The sequence below is a fragment of the Terrapene carolina genome, unplaced genomic scaffold, assembly GCF_002925995.2.
Source record: "Terrapene carolina triunguis isolate 2854851 unplaced genomic scaffold, T_m_triunguis-2.0 Scaffold58, whole genome shotgun sequence".
NCBI lineage: Eukaryota > Metazoa > Chordata > Testudines > Emydidae > Terrapene > Terrapene triunguis.
The window spans coordinates 82,484,627-82,501,963 of NW_020664409.1; the positions used below are offsets into that span (position 1 = coordinate 82,484,627).

Below are 17,337 nucleotides of genomic sequence, written 5' to 3' on the forward strand. Positions count from 1 at the left end.
GTGTGAGGAATATCAAATGTGCAGGAGGGGCTGTGTGTGGGGTGTTGGGATGGGGTCGTGGTGAGGAAGGTGGCATTAATATTCCCCAAGGGAGATGGGGGTATTGGCTGGGTAAGGGAGGAGGCCCTACATACACCCTGTGTCAGGGCAGATGGATTAGAGCAGGGAGTCAGTTTGTGGGCATCCTCTGCCCTCCCTGTGTGGGTTGGGGGTGAGACACAGACTGCAGCACCCAGCTGGTCTGTGTACAGTAGATAGTATAGTAAATATATAAAAAGAAAGTAAATACAGAGTTAAGGTTGTCTGGTGATAGTTTGTGCCTTTCCAGAATGCTGAGTTCAGTAAAACACAAACTTCTGAAAACCAGGAAATACAGAGGTAAGGTAAACAGGGAGGCAGCCTTAACTCTGACCTTCCCTCCCACTCTCCTCCCGCCCCGCCCCCGGGAGCTGGCAATAGCCACTGGGAATTATGTGCATACATCAGCTGCATTTGCATTAGGTGTGCTATATTGAATGGAAGAGGACTAAGTTGGAGCAGCTTGGAAGAGTTTTTGATTGTGATATGAAGAGATCTGGGGCTGAGTCTCTGCCACCCCCATGAGTGTTCTCAAAGGAAAGGGACACACACACACCTACCTACCTCCCTACCTACCTACCTCTTGAGGTTCTGATCCGCATCATTTCAATAGAGAATTGTATAGGTTGTAGCAGGACACTAGGGTATTCTTGGCTTGGGATTGTCAATAATGAGATGGGATGTGAGACCAGTCTGTGGTTGTACTGTTGGGTAGGTGAAAGTATAGGGTTGAGTGTGAAAGGTTTGTAAAAGGTTATGAAGTGATATTAAATTTTACAAGTGTGGTATTCTGTTGGGGGAGTGGACTCAGTTTTGAGCGTAGGGAACGTGCTAGTAGTGTCTGCTTATTATGGTTAAAAGGCAGAGTTGGGAGTGTGTGTATTATGGGCATATAGGTGCATGGCTCAAAGAAGGCAGAGTTAAGCTTATGTGGACATTTACCTTAGCCTGGCTTTCAGAAGTTTTTGTTTTAAACACGGTGATTGACAATATACCATCCACAATTAACATTACATGATAATCCTGTTCCTTTACATTTCAGGAGTATGATTTTTGGGGTTCCTTGTTTTGAGAGTATGATATGCATATTTGCCTCAGTTGTTGGTATTAGAGAAACTTTCCAAGCTCTCTTGTTAAGAGGAAGGTGTAAAGCCTCAAAAGGCCCCTTGTATTTTCTTCTGTGAGGTTTTTCAGGCAAGTACAGCCAGCACTTTGTGGTCAACAATAACAAAGGCTGCTGATAAAGGTAACAAAACCAGCATGATTGTTTTTCTTGACTATTTTCAGGATTAGACAGCTATACAGTTTCCTTATGAAACTCATGCTCAGAGGAAGACTGATAGGGATTGAAGATACCTGTGAGATCAAGATATATCTGGAGCTAGAGCTGCTACAATATCACTTTCTTAACCTCCTCTCCCCCCAAAAGGAAAGCTTCAGATGAGTAGGTTAATACCCAAATGCCCAAAGGTTAATACCCAAAGATACCTTCTTTTGATATTTTCTTAATCTATTGAAAGTCTGCTGTCATTTTGCCCTTACAAAGGAATATTAACAATTCATTCCAATAATGCGCCCCAAACCTCTCTTATTCACCACTTGCAAGGAGAGGGATTTTACAGCTGCGCTGCTGTAAGCTCTCTAATGTAGCTACTCTAAGCCAGTGGGAGAGAGCTCTCCTGTTGGCTTAACTACTCCAGCCCCTGCGAGCTCTCTTGCCGATATAGTGCTATCCACACCAGCTCTAATGTCAGTGTAACTTATGTCGCTCGGGGGTGATTTATTCCCACCCCTAAGCAACATAAGTTATGTCAACATAAGTTGTAGTGTAGACATAGCCTTATTGTGCAAAATGGGGGTGGAGGAGAACTCAACCAGTGAATCTTAAATATTTTATCGTTTTCTGCTCTGGCAGTGCCTCTGACACTTCAGCAAAATCAGCCTGAATCATATTGACTGTTTTGTGTGTCAGGGTACAGATGCTTATCCTGGAAAATTTTTGGTGTGTAACTGTTAAGACTAGAGTTAATGAAAGGTGGCTTGTGGAGGTAGGGGTGCTGCTCAGAGCAATGAAGGATGGATGGTTCTTAATATGGGGGAGGAGTTCTGCACGCTTCCATGTGCCTAGGTTGGGGAACAGCATTCCCCAACCTATGCACAGCATGCTGCAGAGGTTGCTCTGTGCTCGTTATCCAATGGAATCTTCTAAACAAAAAGTCAATAGATTGTAGGCAGAAACAGGTTCTCTTCTGGCAGGTTTTAACGAACAGTCTTAGATCATGCCATATTGTTTCATATAATAGTAACTACAGCAGTTAAGATTGAATTCCAACTTCCATTCTAGTTGGATATGGGCACTCAGTTGCAAAGTTACGGCCTGCTATTGAAGCCTAAGGCTCAGCCCTTTTTAAAAAAGATATTTAGGTGTTGCTATGCTCAGTGTTGCAGTGCTTAACTGATTGAGGATGGGAATCTCATTTTCAAAAGGGATAGACGGTCAATGGGATTTTGACTCCTAAATCACTTTTGAAAATGAGATTTATGTCCCTAAATCAGTTAGGCATGACAACACTGATGGTAGCAATGTCTAAATGTTTTTAAAAATCTGGGCCCAGCTGCTCCAAATTTCAGTTGTGTGTGCATCCAGAGTCTTGCTTCAGGCCCATGTCTAATCTGCCCTCCAATCTCTCCAGTTCACTTATAACTATCTCAGACTCCTTTAGGGTTTCCATTTCACATTTGGTCTCCGTCCAAATGTGGGGTGTGTGTGGTTATTTAAAATCATTTTCAAACGTATGAACAAACTTTTGTTAAGATAAGTATGGAAAAATTATTCTTCTGTGAAATTCAGAAACACTAATCTCAGAACTCAAGTAGAAACTTGTAGATTTCATGGACTTAATATACTTAAATTTTAAATAACATATTTTGGTATCTTAAAGTTATAAGCATGTAACATTGGAGATATCGTGCTTCCGTGTTAGTTTTTTGCTATTTGACTTCCTGAGATGATTAGCTATTATGCAGTGTATGTTTTCTGGTTCAGGGAGGCAGGCAAATATTTTCAGGTTTTATACCTTAAATTTAATCCTTTGGCCACCTTGCTGTCATATTTGAGGCTGCCCTAATGGTGAGAAATAGATTTCTTTAGAAAATAATCTTACTGTAGTATATTTTTGCTTCTGAACATATACCTACATATTTATATGCTGAGCAGTCTATTGTATTTCTAAATGTGGAGGACAGAGTTAGGATGCCGAATTCACTGCATGTCAGAAAACACACTAGTTTAAACAGTCTATGTTGTTTGTCAGTAGTCAGCTCACTGAAATACAGACAAAATATCTCCTTAGGCTAACAAGTTTGATGGAGGATAAAAGTACAAGAGTACTAGAGATAGTGACTGAGAGATGAAAACATGGCTTTGCCAGAGCTACTAATCTCTTTGACGTAGCTGGTTTATTACTGAATTTCCTTTGATGTTACAGAACACAGTTGTTTTTTTCATATATTATCACTTTGTTTCTTACTATTTTTAAAGCTATTGATGTTTCATGAAAACTCTGAGGAAACATTCTAAATAAAAGCAAGTTTGCTTCTTCCTAGAACGGGGGTTCTCAAACTGGGGATCGGGACCCCTCAGGCAGTGATGAGCTCCCAAAATCCTAAGAACTGGCTCCCTACCGGGTCCTCGGCGGCAGGGGGGTCTTCACTCACTCAGGGTTTTCGGCAGCAGGTCCTTCACCTGAAGCAAGTGAAGTACCCACCACCGAAGTGCCGCCGAAGACCCGGTAAGGAACCACGCGGTGAGTACAAGCCCCACGAGCCTGTCTCTCCCCCTGCCACCCACTCATCCGACCCCAACCCACGTCCTACCCCCGACTGCCCCCCTCAGAACCCGCAACCCATCAACCCCCCCTCCTTGTCCCCTGACCACTCCCTCCCAAGACCCCCCACCCTAACTGCCCCCCAGGACCCCACCCCCTACCCAACTCGCCCCACTTCCTGTCCCCTGACTGCCCCAACCCCATCAACCACCACCCCGACAGACCCCCGGGACTCCCACGCCTACCCAACCCCCCTGTCCCCTGACCGCCTCCCCATAACCTCCGCCCCCTCCAACCGCTCCCTACCCCTTATCCAACCCATCCTCCCAGCCCCGGCTGGCCCCCTTACCATGCTGCTGTGTAAGGATGCCACGCAGCTGCTGGAGCTTGCAGCCTCACCCCCTTACCCAGAGGTGAAAGTAAGCCGGTATGCCCCCGTATGGCGTACCGGCAAGAGCTGGTGCGCCGTACCGGGGTGGCCCAGCTTCCCCAGGGGACAATTTAAAGGGCCTGGGGCTCCCAGCAGGGAGCCCCAGGCTGCACGAAGGGCGGCCAGTACATCCCTTGGCCCACGCCGCTTCCCGCAGCCTCCATTGGCCTGGAGCAGTGAACCGTGTCCAGTGGGAGCCGCGATCGGCTGAACCTGCGGACACGGCAGGTAAACAAACTGGCACGGCAGGGGCTTTCCCTGAACAAGCGGTGGACCGGCTTTGAGAACCACTGGTCTATGAAATGTTAATATGCTATATGTAGTGTCCACTGTTTTCTGCTGTCTATGTAGAATATCTACGATCTTGGTCTGTTATTCGTTTTTATTACATTGAGTCTGCCCCCAGTATCTGTAGAGTAGATTGAGTGGTGATGCTGAGAATAAGCTAATAGAATTAACTTATTATTAATAATTATTAATAATAAGCTAACTAGAATTAACTTTCTAAAACATCAGAAACTTTGTGGGTAGGGGAATGTGTTCATGAACTTAGGGTTTTTTTGGTGACATAATTAATGGCATTTATACACTGAATAAGTTTAGAAAATGAGGAATGTAAATACTGTGAGCTTCTTAAAACTACACCATGATTCAAATAGGTGTGGGATAGGGTTTTTATGTGTAAGGTAAATGGGGTTATCTTGTCAGAAGAGTGAGACTTCTGCTATGTCTGCACTACACACCTTACAGTGGTACAGTTGTACAGTCTCCTGTATAGCCTCTATGCCGACGGAAGAGAGCTCTCCCATTGGCATAATTAAACCACCCCCAATGAGTAGTGGTAGCATGTCGGTAGGAGAACATGTCCTGCCAACATAGCGCTGTCCAGACGGGCGTTTTCGTTGGTGAAATTTATGTCAGTCAGGGTTGGTTTTTTTTCCCCCACATCCCTGACCGACAAAAGTGCTACTGCAGACATAGCCTTGGTGTCTGGATGTGTGGTTGGCATGTTGACCAGCCACAGTTGTACATACATTAGAATGTTGCATAAAGGCCTGTATGTTGAGAGGGTATGTGGCTCCCTGTCAGTCCTGAAGATAGTTGATGATCCATTTATAAGATTGTGTCACTAACTTGGGCAGTAACCATGAGAGGCAATAATCATGGGGAGTTAAGCTTGTTAATTAGGTTTTAAATAATTTAGTGTACACTTAACTTTAAGATTACCTCGCTTTCTGCTTTTTTTAAGGGTATTTCCAAAGTAGGTTGTAAATTACTGTCCATATCTGCAGCATAATCAAGTTTTATGTGGAAACTCTTTTTAGCCTTTTCCTATATATTTTATATGACTTGATCACTAAACAACTCAATGTATGTTCTCTAGTTTAGAAATACCAGCTAGATATTGATCTAAATTTTATAAAGCTCCTATTCAGACAATTAAAACCTAAATATACTCTGCTAGTTTTGTCTGTAGTCTTTCTTGAACTCAGTCAAAGATGGGAATTAAAGTTAATAAACTCCAAAGTGTCTAAAGCAGTGGTCACCAACCCCATAGATCGTGATCGACTGGTCGATCCTGGAGACTCTGCAAGTCGATCGCGATCTCTGGCTGCTAAAAAGTCCGGTGGTGTAGCAGGGCTGCCTCTAAGGCAGACTCCCTGACTGCCCTGGCCCCATGCCGCTCCTGGAAGCGGCCAGCATGCCACCGCGGCTCTGGGGTGGGTGTGTGTGTGTGTGTGTGTGTCTCCGTGCGTTGCTCCTGCCTGCAAGCACCGCCCCAGCAGTTCCCATTGGCTAGGAATGGGGAACTGCAGCCAATGGGAGCTGCGGAGGCGGTGCCTGTAGAGAGGGGCAGCATGCAGAGCCACATGTCCCCCCTAGGGGCAAGGAGCCTGCCCTAGGCCCACTGCGCTGCCCGGGAGCTGCACGAGGTAAGTGCCGCCCAGCGGGAGCCCACACCCTGACCCCCAGTCCTGAGCCCCCTCCCAGAGCCAGCACCCTGAGCCCCCTCCTACACCCCAACTCTCTGCCCCAGCCTGGAGCTCCCTCCTGCACTCAAACTCTCTCCCAAAGCTTGCACCCCTCACCCCCTCCTGCACCCCAACCCCCTGTCCCAGGCTCAACCCAGAGCCCCCTCCCACATTCTAAGCTGGGGTAGGCAACCCGAAGGCGGCACGCGAGCTGATTTTCAGTGGCATTCTCACTGCCCAGGTCCTGGCCACCGGTCTGGGGGGCTATGCATTTTAATTTAATTTTAAATGAAGCTTCTTAAATATTTTAAAAACCTTATTTACTTTACATACAACATAGTTTAGTTATATATTATAGACTTCTAGAAAGAGACCTTCCAAAAACGTTAAAACGTATTACTGCCACGCGAAACCTTAAATCAGAGTGAATAAATGAAGACTCAGCACAGCACTTCTGAAAGGTTGCCAACCTCTGCTCTAAACCCCCCAGCCCAGAGCCCACACCGCCTCCTGAACCCCAACCACCTGCCCCAGCCTGGTGAAAGTGAGTGAGGGTGCGGGAGAGTGAGTGAGGGGGGGAATGGAGTGAGCGGGGCTGGGCTTCAGGGAAGGGGCGAGGCCTCTGGGAAGGGACAGGGTACATCCTGGGTTGCATTTAAATTGAAAAAGTGATCTTGTGAGTAAAAAAGTTGGAGACCACTGGTCTAAAGGTATAAAAATCACCTTTATTTCTAAAACAGTCACAAAACCATGAAAGCCCTTTTGAAAATCAGACCATTTAATTAGGTGCTCATATATGACGAAGAGCCTAATCTTACACTTCTCTTTTTGAAAGGCTAACTGTCCTGAGAAGTGGCTCGTACACAGTAGTCTGTGGACCACAGCTGGTTTCCAGAGAATTGGCTGGTCTGTTGGTACTGTCCCTTTGCTTCCAGCTGTAAGAACATGAAAAGACAACTGAAAATGTATATTGCTGTAGTTAGTACAAAGATGTTACATGATTGCAAATAGAGGGGAGACAGTCTGAGACAATCACTCCATTGAGTAGAGGTCCACGCTGTCAGAAAAAACACTGTTCCAGAGTTCATAATGGTGGTTAAAATGATTATAACTTTAATATTTTTTTTGGTTTTGTGTAATAGATTACACACATCTAATTGCTGCTGAGTGGAACTAATCTAGTAAAACTGTAACTATCTATGCCTCTTCTGTTTTATCAATAAGCAAATGACAGCAAGTTGCTTCATGTTAAGTAGTGGTTTACGAAAACATTTTTTGAAAGAAGACTTGGGTGTTTTTTTTCTCTTTAGATTAACTTTAAAGGTAATAAAAATTAATTATGGCCTAGACCAGTGGTTCTCAGCCAGGGGTATGCATATCCCTGGAGATATGCAGAGGTCTTCCAGGGGTACATCAACTCATCTAGATATTTTCCTAGTTTTACAGCAGGCTACATAAAAAGCACTTGTGATGTCAGTAGAAAGCAAAAATTCATACAGCAAAAATTCATACAGCCAATGACTTGTTTATACTGCACTATATGCTATACACTGACATGTAAGTATAATATTTATATTCCAATTTATTTATTTTATAATTATATGGTAAAAATGAGAAAGCAATTTTTCAGTAACAGTGTGCTGTGACACTTTTTTGTATTTTTATGTCTGACTTTGTAAGTAAGTAGTTATTAAGTGAAGTGAAACTTGGAGTACACAAGACAAATCAGACTCCTGAAAGGGGTACAGTAGTCTGGAAAGGTTGAGAGCCACTGGCTTAGACAAACATTAAACAAGGGTGACTCCTCATTGCTGTTTTTGTGACCATTCGGATATGTTAAACTAACTTATTTTTAACAAGGGGAGCTTCATATTCTCTCTCCTTTCAGTCTCATCCTTTTTAGTCTTTAATTAATACTTGTGTTTTACCCAGGAAAAATTATTTAAAATTAACTTTTCCAGTCCATTTGTAGAACTTCACAATAAACTAAAAAACATATTAATACATTAATGTTGAGAAAGCAAGGCCCAATATTGTGTTTAGGGTTGAACTAGAGCAATTGTTCAGCGCTTATTACGGTGAAGAATAAAGTTTGATTCCAGTGGAATTAGACCGATATATATGTCCCCGGAGGCGGAAGACCCAACCAATGCTATATGATTACAGTATTTAAAAAAAAAAAAAAAGTGTGTGCAAGAGAGGAGGATTAGTTTTCCGGATGTTTGGTGGGGAGGAAATTGAGGGATGGTAAAAACAGAGCTCCTTTTGAATTCATTCTGGGAAAGAGGTAGGAAACTCATTTTTGCTTCAAGTAAACAAAACGTATAAAACATAAGATTCTTCCATCTGCATCCAAGTGACGGACTATATTTGTTATAGTCACACTAACATAGGTTCAAAGTATGAAAACTAGACACAATGGTAAAGGAGGGGAGAAAATATCAAATGTGTCTAGAAGTGAAAAAATTGGAAAAATATTTTAATCTTCCCTACTACCATTTCCCTCCCAAACTTAAGTTCAGAGAGGTATGTTAACACTTTGTAGGAGTGGCCAAGTTAAGGGAGGCTTAGAACTAGTGCTTTAGCTTAATAAAGTTGTGTGGGGAAAATTTCCATGCTTATCCATGGCATTTTGTTCATTGCTAAACTTGAATTTTGTTGCGAGTAGTGTAGGTATAGTGTCCTAGAATTTATGTAACTATTTGTTATGCTTACTATCCTTACCATTGTACTATGCAGCCAGTCAATTTTGCATCCCCAGTTTGTCTGCTTTTTCCATCTCCTCTACAACAGCAACCTTCCTAACTTTTAACACTTATATTTTTATTACTGAAACAGCTATTTATAATAAAAATCTAGTCTCAAAACTGACATCTTGTGGTGACAGTGTAGTTGTAGCTATATTGGTCCCAGGATATTCGAGAGACAAGGTGGGTGAGGTAATATATTTTATTGAACCAACATCTGTTGGTGAGAGAGACAAGCTTTCAAGACATACAGAGCTGCTCTTCTGGTCTGGGAAAGGTACTTTCAGCATCACAGCAAAATGCAAGATGAAACAGATTGTTTAGTTAGTGCATATTGTAAGGGACCCTTCAAGGTAGAGTGGCCCATTAACATTTCTACAGTCATAGGACAAAAAGAGGGGGTTAGTGGCTTACAGATTGTTGTAGTAAGCCATAAATCCAGCGGCTCTGTTCCATCCATAATTTTTAGTGTCTAGCAGAGTTATGAATTTAAACTTCCAGGTTCATCTTTTGAAAGTGTTGTACAGGTTTACTTTGGGGCTAAGGACTGAAAGGTGAGATATGGAGAGCTTGCTTTGTGAAAAATGTTCACCCACTGGTGAACTGGTGGTGATGTCTTTTATCATTTTCCTATATGAGCGCATTCGAGAGCACAGTGACTGTCTGGTTTACCCACAAAGTTGCTGTTGGGGCATTTAGTGCACTGAGTGAGGTATACCACATGTTGTGATAGGCATGTATAGGATCCATGGATCTTAAAAGGTGTGTTGATCATTGTAATGGTAGAGATATGTCTGCAGGTTTTGCATCTGTTCTTCTGGCAAGATCTGCTGCTGCTTTGAGGTGGTGTGTCCTCGTCTGTGCGGAACTTGCTGATGATGAGGTTGGTGGGTTGTTTGAAGGCCAGAAGAGGGGGATTCATGAACAATTTCAGCCACAGTGTGGCTGAATCATATAACTTAGCTTCGCAGGATACCCTTGGCGTGGTGCCCCAATCAGTTGCCCTGTTGGTCACCTCCTAAAGCTGGCCCTGAGTATTAGTCATAATTTACTTAATGATACTTAAGGTGGGCGGGGTCTCTTTTTTTCCCCAAGTTTTAGCGGGGGGGGGGGGGGGGTCACAATTTTTTTTTTTTTTTTAAAGTCCAATGGGGGTTGTCAGCACAAAAAAGGTAGAGGAAAAACTGCTTCAAAGGAAGCATGAGTTCATCAGAAAGTTGTCACTGGATAATATGGTCAACTATCAACCAGTTTCTAATCTTCTGTTAGGTTAGGATTATCAAAGAGATTGTAGTAAGGCAACTTTCATAGTATCTGGATGCCTCCAGTTTCCTTGACCTTCATAGGCCGGGGAAGGCTATGCCTCCCCAAACAGCCTGCATGTCCCCACCCACATTCCGCCCTGAAGCCCCCCCGCTTCCTTCCAGCTCCCTTTCTGCTGTTCTGTGGCCGAAAGATTGGGGCAGGCAGGCTGGAGTGTGTGCACACAAGCCCTAGGGTTGAGGGTGCTGGGGCTGAGCCCATGCCACATCACCCATCCATTTGCCCAGCGCTGGGACCGCACCACCCACCCAGTGCTCTGGGGCCGGGGATGCTCCAGGGCTGGGGGCGCTTTAGCCACGCTGCCTGCCCAGCCCTGGGGCCGGGAGCATTCCAGCCATGCCGCTTGTCTGGCAATCGGGCTGGGGACCCGTGGGAGGGCAGAAGGGGAGGGGCGGGGCCTTGGGTAGAGGAGGAGGGGCCCAATGGCATGTTTACCCACCATCCATGTTGACCTTTGTCAACTAGAGATTCCAAACTGGGTGTGTCCTGCAGACTGCACTTGTGTGGTGGATATTCTGTTGGATGAAAAGTCAGGAATCCAATTCAGGTGTTTGATCTATCACTTTCCTGTGATACCATGGACCAGGAAGTGATGATGGAATGTTTACAGGCCCTTGCTTAATTTATCTCCCCATAGCAAAACTTGTAACTGTCTTCAAAAAGCCACTTTTAATATGCTACGATGTTGAGATTTATTAATGATTTTAAAAAAAAAACCCACAACGTTAAGGTTTGTTTGTTTGTTTGGATTAAAGCAAGGAAGTACTACAATAAAACTGCAATATTGTGGTTGGTGCAATTTCTGGAAAATTTAACTACTGTTTTTATTCACCAACTTTCTAGTGTTAATAATCCCAATCTTTCCAATTTCATGTGAGGTTTTTCTATGCCCTTGATCATTTTCAAAAGCCTTCTCTGAACCACCTCTGCAATGATTCTGCAATCATTTTCTTGAGGTGAGGGAAACGGTACTACACACAGTATTCCAGTTGAGGCCATGCCATTGATTCATACAATGGTGTTAGAATATTTTCTTCTTCCTGTTCCTTATGCATCCCAGCATCTTGTTTGCTTCCCACCCGCCCCCCAACTTCATGTTGCATAGATGACTTACCCAATGTTCCCTCTAATTTTTTCCATCCATGTGTGGAATAAATTTTGTTATGTGCACTGAGGTATGTGTGGATGTGCACCACCAGTAGAAACAAAAAACCTAGATACAATATATATATATTTTTTTAAAGTTACTATAGGGATAATTACTCCAGCCACGACAGGTTAGGCATTTTAGAACTCACTACTCAAAGAATTAAATTTAAGTGTAAGAGAAATAAAAATTATGAAATGCATAGACCAATCAAAAAAAATAAAATAACACACTTCGAAAGAATTAAATGACAGAATATATGTGCATTGCAGGAAGTACCAAGTAACAAGTACAAAGTAACAACAGTAATAATACAAGTATGTGTTAGGAGGTGAGTATGACGCAGAGACTGTGTGCTGGCTGCTGGGGAAGTTTCTGAAAGACACAGTGTGCTGTCTCTTTAAGGCACTCACTGAAAGCTCTTCTGCTCAGCCCTGAGCACTGTCTCCCTTCCCCTGCTCTGTGAAGATGGGGTACATGGGTGGGGAGGGGAGGGGAGAGTGAGAGAGACAGAGATTGTGTGAGTTGGCTGCTGGGGAAGTCTCAGACTGTGCATTGTCTCTTTAAGAAAGGCAGGCAGGCACTCACTCACCACCCACCACCCCCAGAGGCTGGTTCAGAACTCAGACGGCAGCAGCTCTCTCCTGCTCTGAGTTCTGAGCCAGGCTGTCCCTTCTCCCCTACTCTGTGGAGATGAGATACAGGGGTGAAGGAAGGGGGATACCCTGACACACTCTGCACAGCTAGCAGGAGGGTCCCAGAAGCAGCTGCAGGAGTAACGTGTCTGCAAAGCAGCGGGGAGGAGGGCACCTGAACACACACTGCTGGATGTCAGCTAATCAAGTGCGCGGCACTTGAATCTCTCCTGGGCGGCCCCCAACCACGCAGCTTAGAGGGAACACAGGTCTTAACTGAGCTGTTTACAGTGATGCCAAGACCCCTTTTCTGAGTTGCTAATTGATTTATGACCTTGTAAACTGTACAAGTAGTTCAGATCTTCATTCCAATGTTTATTATACTGCCTTTCTTAACGTTGAATTACATCTGCCATTGTGTTGCTCATTCAGTTAACTTATATAGGTCCTCTGAAGTTCCACAGTCATTTTGGATCTTAGTTAACCTAAATAACTCATCTTCACGTTTTGATTAATCTTCACATTTTGATATCTTGCCCCTATTTCCAGATCATTATTAAATAACATAGGACCTAGTATAGAACCCTGAGAGACCTCATGTTAACCTTTTGCCATGATGAAAGTTGACCACTTACTCCTATTCTGTTTTCTTTCTCTTGGCCAGTTTTTGAAACATGACAATACTTTGCCTCTTGCCCCACAACAAATTATCTTCTTTAGTAGTCTCATGTGAATGACCTTTTCAGTCTGTACCCCTGTGTTCACCCCTTTTACAATACTGTGATACATTTTGTACAAAGTATGCCTTGTGAGGAATCATTTGAAAATTCATAATTTTCTGATCATTATTGTGCTGGTAAAATGTGTGGCAACATATGTAAAGTTACGAAATTCTATTGTATGACTCTATTGAGACATGTTTCAAGATTAGAAAAGCAGCCAGAAACCAGTTCCTCAGAGACAAAAGGCAAATTGACACCCTCAGCCAGATGACCATGAAATCAAATGGACTATCACCTGTTTAAGTGGCCATCCTTTGGCAGGGAAAAGGATGTGAGTAAAAATTTACATCTTGACAAACAGCTGGGGGTGCCCATCCACGCAGACTTTCTGTCTCCTGAACCCCAGCTGGGGATGATTCTCAAAGAATAGAAGTAGTATAAGGATGGAGGACAGACTCCAAGTTATTCCTCCCTTTCTCTCTACCCCCTGCATCCACAACACCTGAAGAACAAAGAAACAGCCTTGAACTGGGAGAGGGATTCTGTCTGAAAGGAGTTTGGACAGTAAGACTATTGAAGCATGTGGTGAGAGAGACTTTTGCTTTGAATTCACGTATCTTGTGAAGTTAGATATTTAGTTGTGTTCTACTTTTATTTTCTTGTAACCAATTCTGACTTTTATGCCTCATTACTTGTAGTCATTTAAAATCTATCTTTTGTAGTTAATAAACTTATTTTATGGTTAAGAACATAAGAACGGCATACTGGGTCAGACCAAAGGTCCGTCTAGCCCATTATCCTGTCTTCTGGCAGTGGCCACTGCCAGGTGCTTCTGAGGGAATGAACAGAACAGGTAATCATCAAGTGTTCCATCCCGTCACCCATTCCCAGCTTCTGGCAAACAGAGGCTAGGTACACCATCCCTGCCCATCCTGGCTAATAGCTATTGATGGACCTATCCTTCATGAACTTATCTACTTCTTTTTTAAACCCCGTTATAGTCTTGGCCTCTGCTAAGGCCCCCCTTACGCTATACCATACTGATCCTAAGGGCTGTCGCAGCTCCCTAATGGGTATATAAGAAGTACAAAGGTGGCTGAAAGCCATGTTTGTCTGTCTTCCCTCCTACCCCCAAATTCCTTCATTCAACAAAAAGACAAAGTAACCTAAAATTGTGTGTCAGAGGTTCGTTCCGTGATTTTCCCAATATAGTACACTTGTTCATCTCTGACATTTTGTTCCTATTTCTATTCCTAAGGACACTAAAGTAAAGATCACTTCTCATATCTGCATGATGACTGTACTATGGTGTTCTGTTCTACACATATGTGATACCCTGTGGCTCTTCCAGTTTGGATTCTGCTGGGAATGTCTCTTTATATGTGCAAGTGGAATGTTAGAGATGCAATCCAACATCTCAGGACAATTGATGAAAAATAGGCTCTTAAAGTGGATTGCCACTTGCACTTACAATCATACAAAAAGAGAACTCTGAATTTGAAAACTATAAAGCAGTGTCTTTCTGTCTTTCATGGTGATGAGCAAGACATTCTCTTAAAATACTCCTCTTTATTTCTTGATGACGTAAATGAATACTTTCATAAAATTACTTTCTTCCCTTTCAGTAAAAAAGGAACAGTTAAGTAAAAATTAACCTCATGAGGCAGCACCTTACAGAGAATTATTTTGAATAGTTCATGCTCTGCAAACAAATCTGACCACGAGTGGCTGAAGTGCTTCAGCATTTGCATTTGGAGAAATGTGTTGGCGCTGTATGCATTTGTAGCACGGGTGACAAGGTACAGGCTGCTAACATGGGATTTGACTGCTCTTTCTGTTCCAACGATTTACGGGGGGATGGAGGAAGCTGTGGTGTCCAGCCTGTTGCCCTCGAGGTAGACTGCATTAAAACTTGTTCCATGAGCTGCATCATCTGTCTTTGAAACACTTAGATTTAAATCAACCTTGTTGCTATAGAGAGTAAGGTAGGGCATTGACTTCAACTGCTCCCTCTGCGCCTTTCTGATGTGAGCTGGGAGTATTCTGAGCAGCTATGGTCTTTTAGCTGCTAGAGCTCAAGGAGGGAGGAGAGAGTTGCTTTCTTCAAACTTTTTGAAACAAAATGTTTGGCTGTCAGGGAGAGAATGTTGTACTCCACAGTCCTGCACCTAGCTTTCAGTGTGCTTGAACACTGAGCAATTTTTGCAGCTTGTCTTCAAGAAGCCTTTAATATGCTGTGATGTCGATTGTTTTAGTTGTAAAAAAACAAACATCTAGCCTTAATGTGGTGGTTAAGGTAAGGAAGCACTACAATAAAATTGCAACATTCCGGTTGAAGGAATTTCTGGGAAATTTAACTATTGTCTTAACCTGCAGTTAAACTGTCTTGACTTAATTCTTATGAGTTTCATTAGTCTGTCTTTCAAACTTACCACTATCCACACCATAAGAACTGACCTCTATTTTGAGTAACTATTTTAACAGATAGCTATAAATATGGGAATTTGTCCCCCAAGATTATTTCCTCTCCTAGAAAGTCCTTGTTGCTAGTAAGTAAAACCTAGTAACATTACTGGGGGGAGTATGTTTGTGTTGTGTGTGGGGGGGTTATTTTTGTGGGCATTAAAAGACTGTGTATGAAGTTGTCTTTGTATAAGCATTTTGATAAATTTCATCTCTGTTCAGTGGAGACATGGTGGGGGGCAGTCAGTGACTGCAAAATTGGAAAAGAAACGAGAGATTTTTATCTAAGCTTCTAAATCACTGTTGGGGTAGGCGGGAAGGATAGTAGAAATCACTTAAATGTACAGTAGAAGTTTTTTGGCACACTTTAAAAAAATAACATTTACCTATTGTGGTTCATTTCACTTTCTAACAGTATCCCTTTTCAAACTTCTGACCTAGTTGTGGCTGAGAATTGTAAGAATTGTGTACTGTGCTGAAAACTTGATTGAAATATGTAACGAGTATATAAACTGAAGATATGGAAATAATGCCTCAACACAATCAGTAGCATGCTGCAGTAGAACCTAGCTAACGTTTTACAAATCCACAAATCTGATTCTCTCAAGAAAAATCTCTCCCATTTTCGCAGCAAAGATTTATAGCAGAGTGCCAGAATCAAGTCTCGTTATGTATAATTATGAATAATTTTACAAACTATACCTCAGTATTCCTACTTGTATTCAGGAAAGTACTAGTGTAAAATTAAATTATAATGGTCAAATAAAATAAATTTTATATTGGTGAATTATCAAGCTGAATAAAACCAGACTTTTTTTTTTAAGTACACATTAGCAAAGTTCTAGAATAGCTGCATTAAATTCCATTTCTTGTATTGGTTCCCAGTAAAGCTGCAGACATTACAGGGTGATGGTCATCAAAAATATTCAGTGTTGCATAAGCCAAGGAGCAGTGCTTTAAGTGCATCTTGACAGTAAGATGAAATTTATATGCATAGGGAGGATGTGCTTTACATCTTATCCCTTTCTAGCTAACACATATGGAGAAGAGAAGTCTTCTAGAGTTTTGTTAATATGTACAACTTGTTTGAGATAAATACTTATCTATAAACCACTGTGTATTCTTTAAAATACATTTTGTTCACTTTAAAAGCTGTAACTTTTAATTGCATCTAGTCTCCAGAAGCTGTAAACAGTGTAATGACAGACCCTGTGCAACATAGAACCAATTAAAGATGATCTTTAGAAGCATTGCTTGTGCAATTGATATGTCCTTGCCTGATGAGGGAGATCAATCATTTTAGTCTTTCCTGCATTAATAGCATTCTGCATGGTAGCAGGTACTTATGTAGTTAACTGATTCCCAGTTGTCTCAGTAGTTTATATTGGTCAGATCCTTAAAGCATAGCAGGGGAGTGAAGTCCCTATTCCAGCAGCTATCTGTCTGTTAGAGAGTCGAGAGTCACAAGGAGCAAGCAGAATTAGATGTCTGCCCACGGGGCTGTAATCAGCAGCCTGTGACAGTACTGTGAGCAAGGAAAATGAATCTAACACGCTCCTTGCCTCAATTTTTTTCAGATAGTGGCCAGAAGAAGAACCCAGACAAGAAAGATGGGCGACGAATGTCTTTTCAGAAGCCTAAAGGGACTATTGAATATACAGTAAGTTGCTGCTTGGCTGTTTAAATATTGCTTTTGCATAGAATGTGTGTAGACTTGAAGTTTTTGATATGTAATGTAAACAAAATTGCTTTGATTGCCTTTGTTCTCTTCAGTCCGTACTTTACTTCTGATAGTTGATTACCTTATTAGGAATTAAGTAGCTAGTACTCTTAACGTTTTCCAGCAGGGATATGAAGCATACTGCAAAAGTGAAACTTTAGTTTTCTGTGCAAGTTAAATTAATAGTTAATAAATGTCAATCAATAGAATTATCTCTTGAAGACTAATTATTCAATAATTTACAGTAAATAACGAACAATAACATCACTTAC

The 17,337-nt window shown here is 42.3% G+C and overlaps 1 protein-coding gene across 1 annotated transcript in view; it reads left to right on the forward strand.

Moving 5' to 3' along the window:
• Nucleotides 1–17,337, forward strand: part of OXR1 (oxidation resistance 1) — a 250,858-nt gene that overhangs the window by 107,224 nt on the left and 126,297 nt on the right. Inside the window, exon 2 of the mRNA XM_026663861.1 lies at nucleotides 16,923–17,005. Coding sequence (XP_026519646.1) covers nucleotides 16,923–17,005 — 83 coding nt within the window. The remainder of the gene's footprint in view (nucleotides 1–16,922; nucleotides 17,006–17,337) is intronic.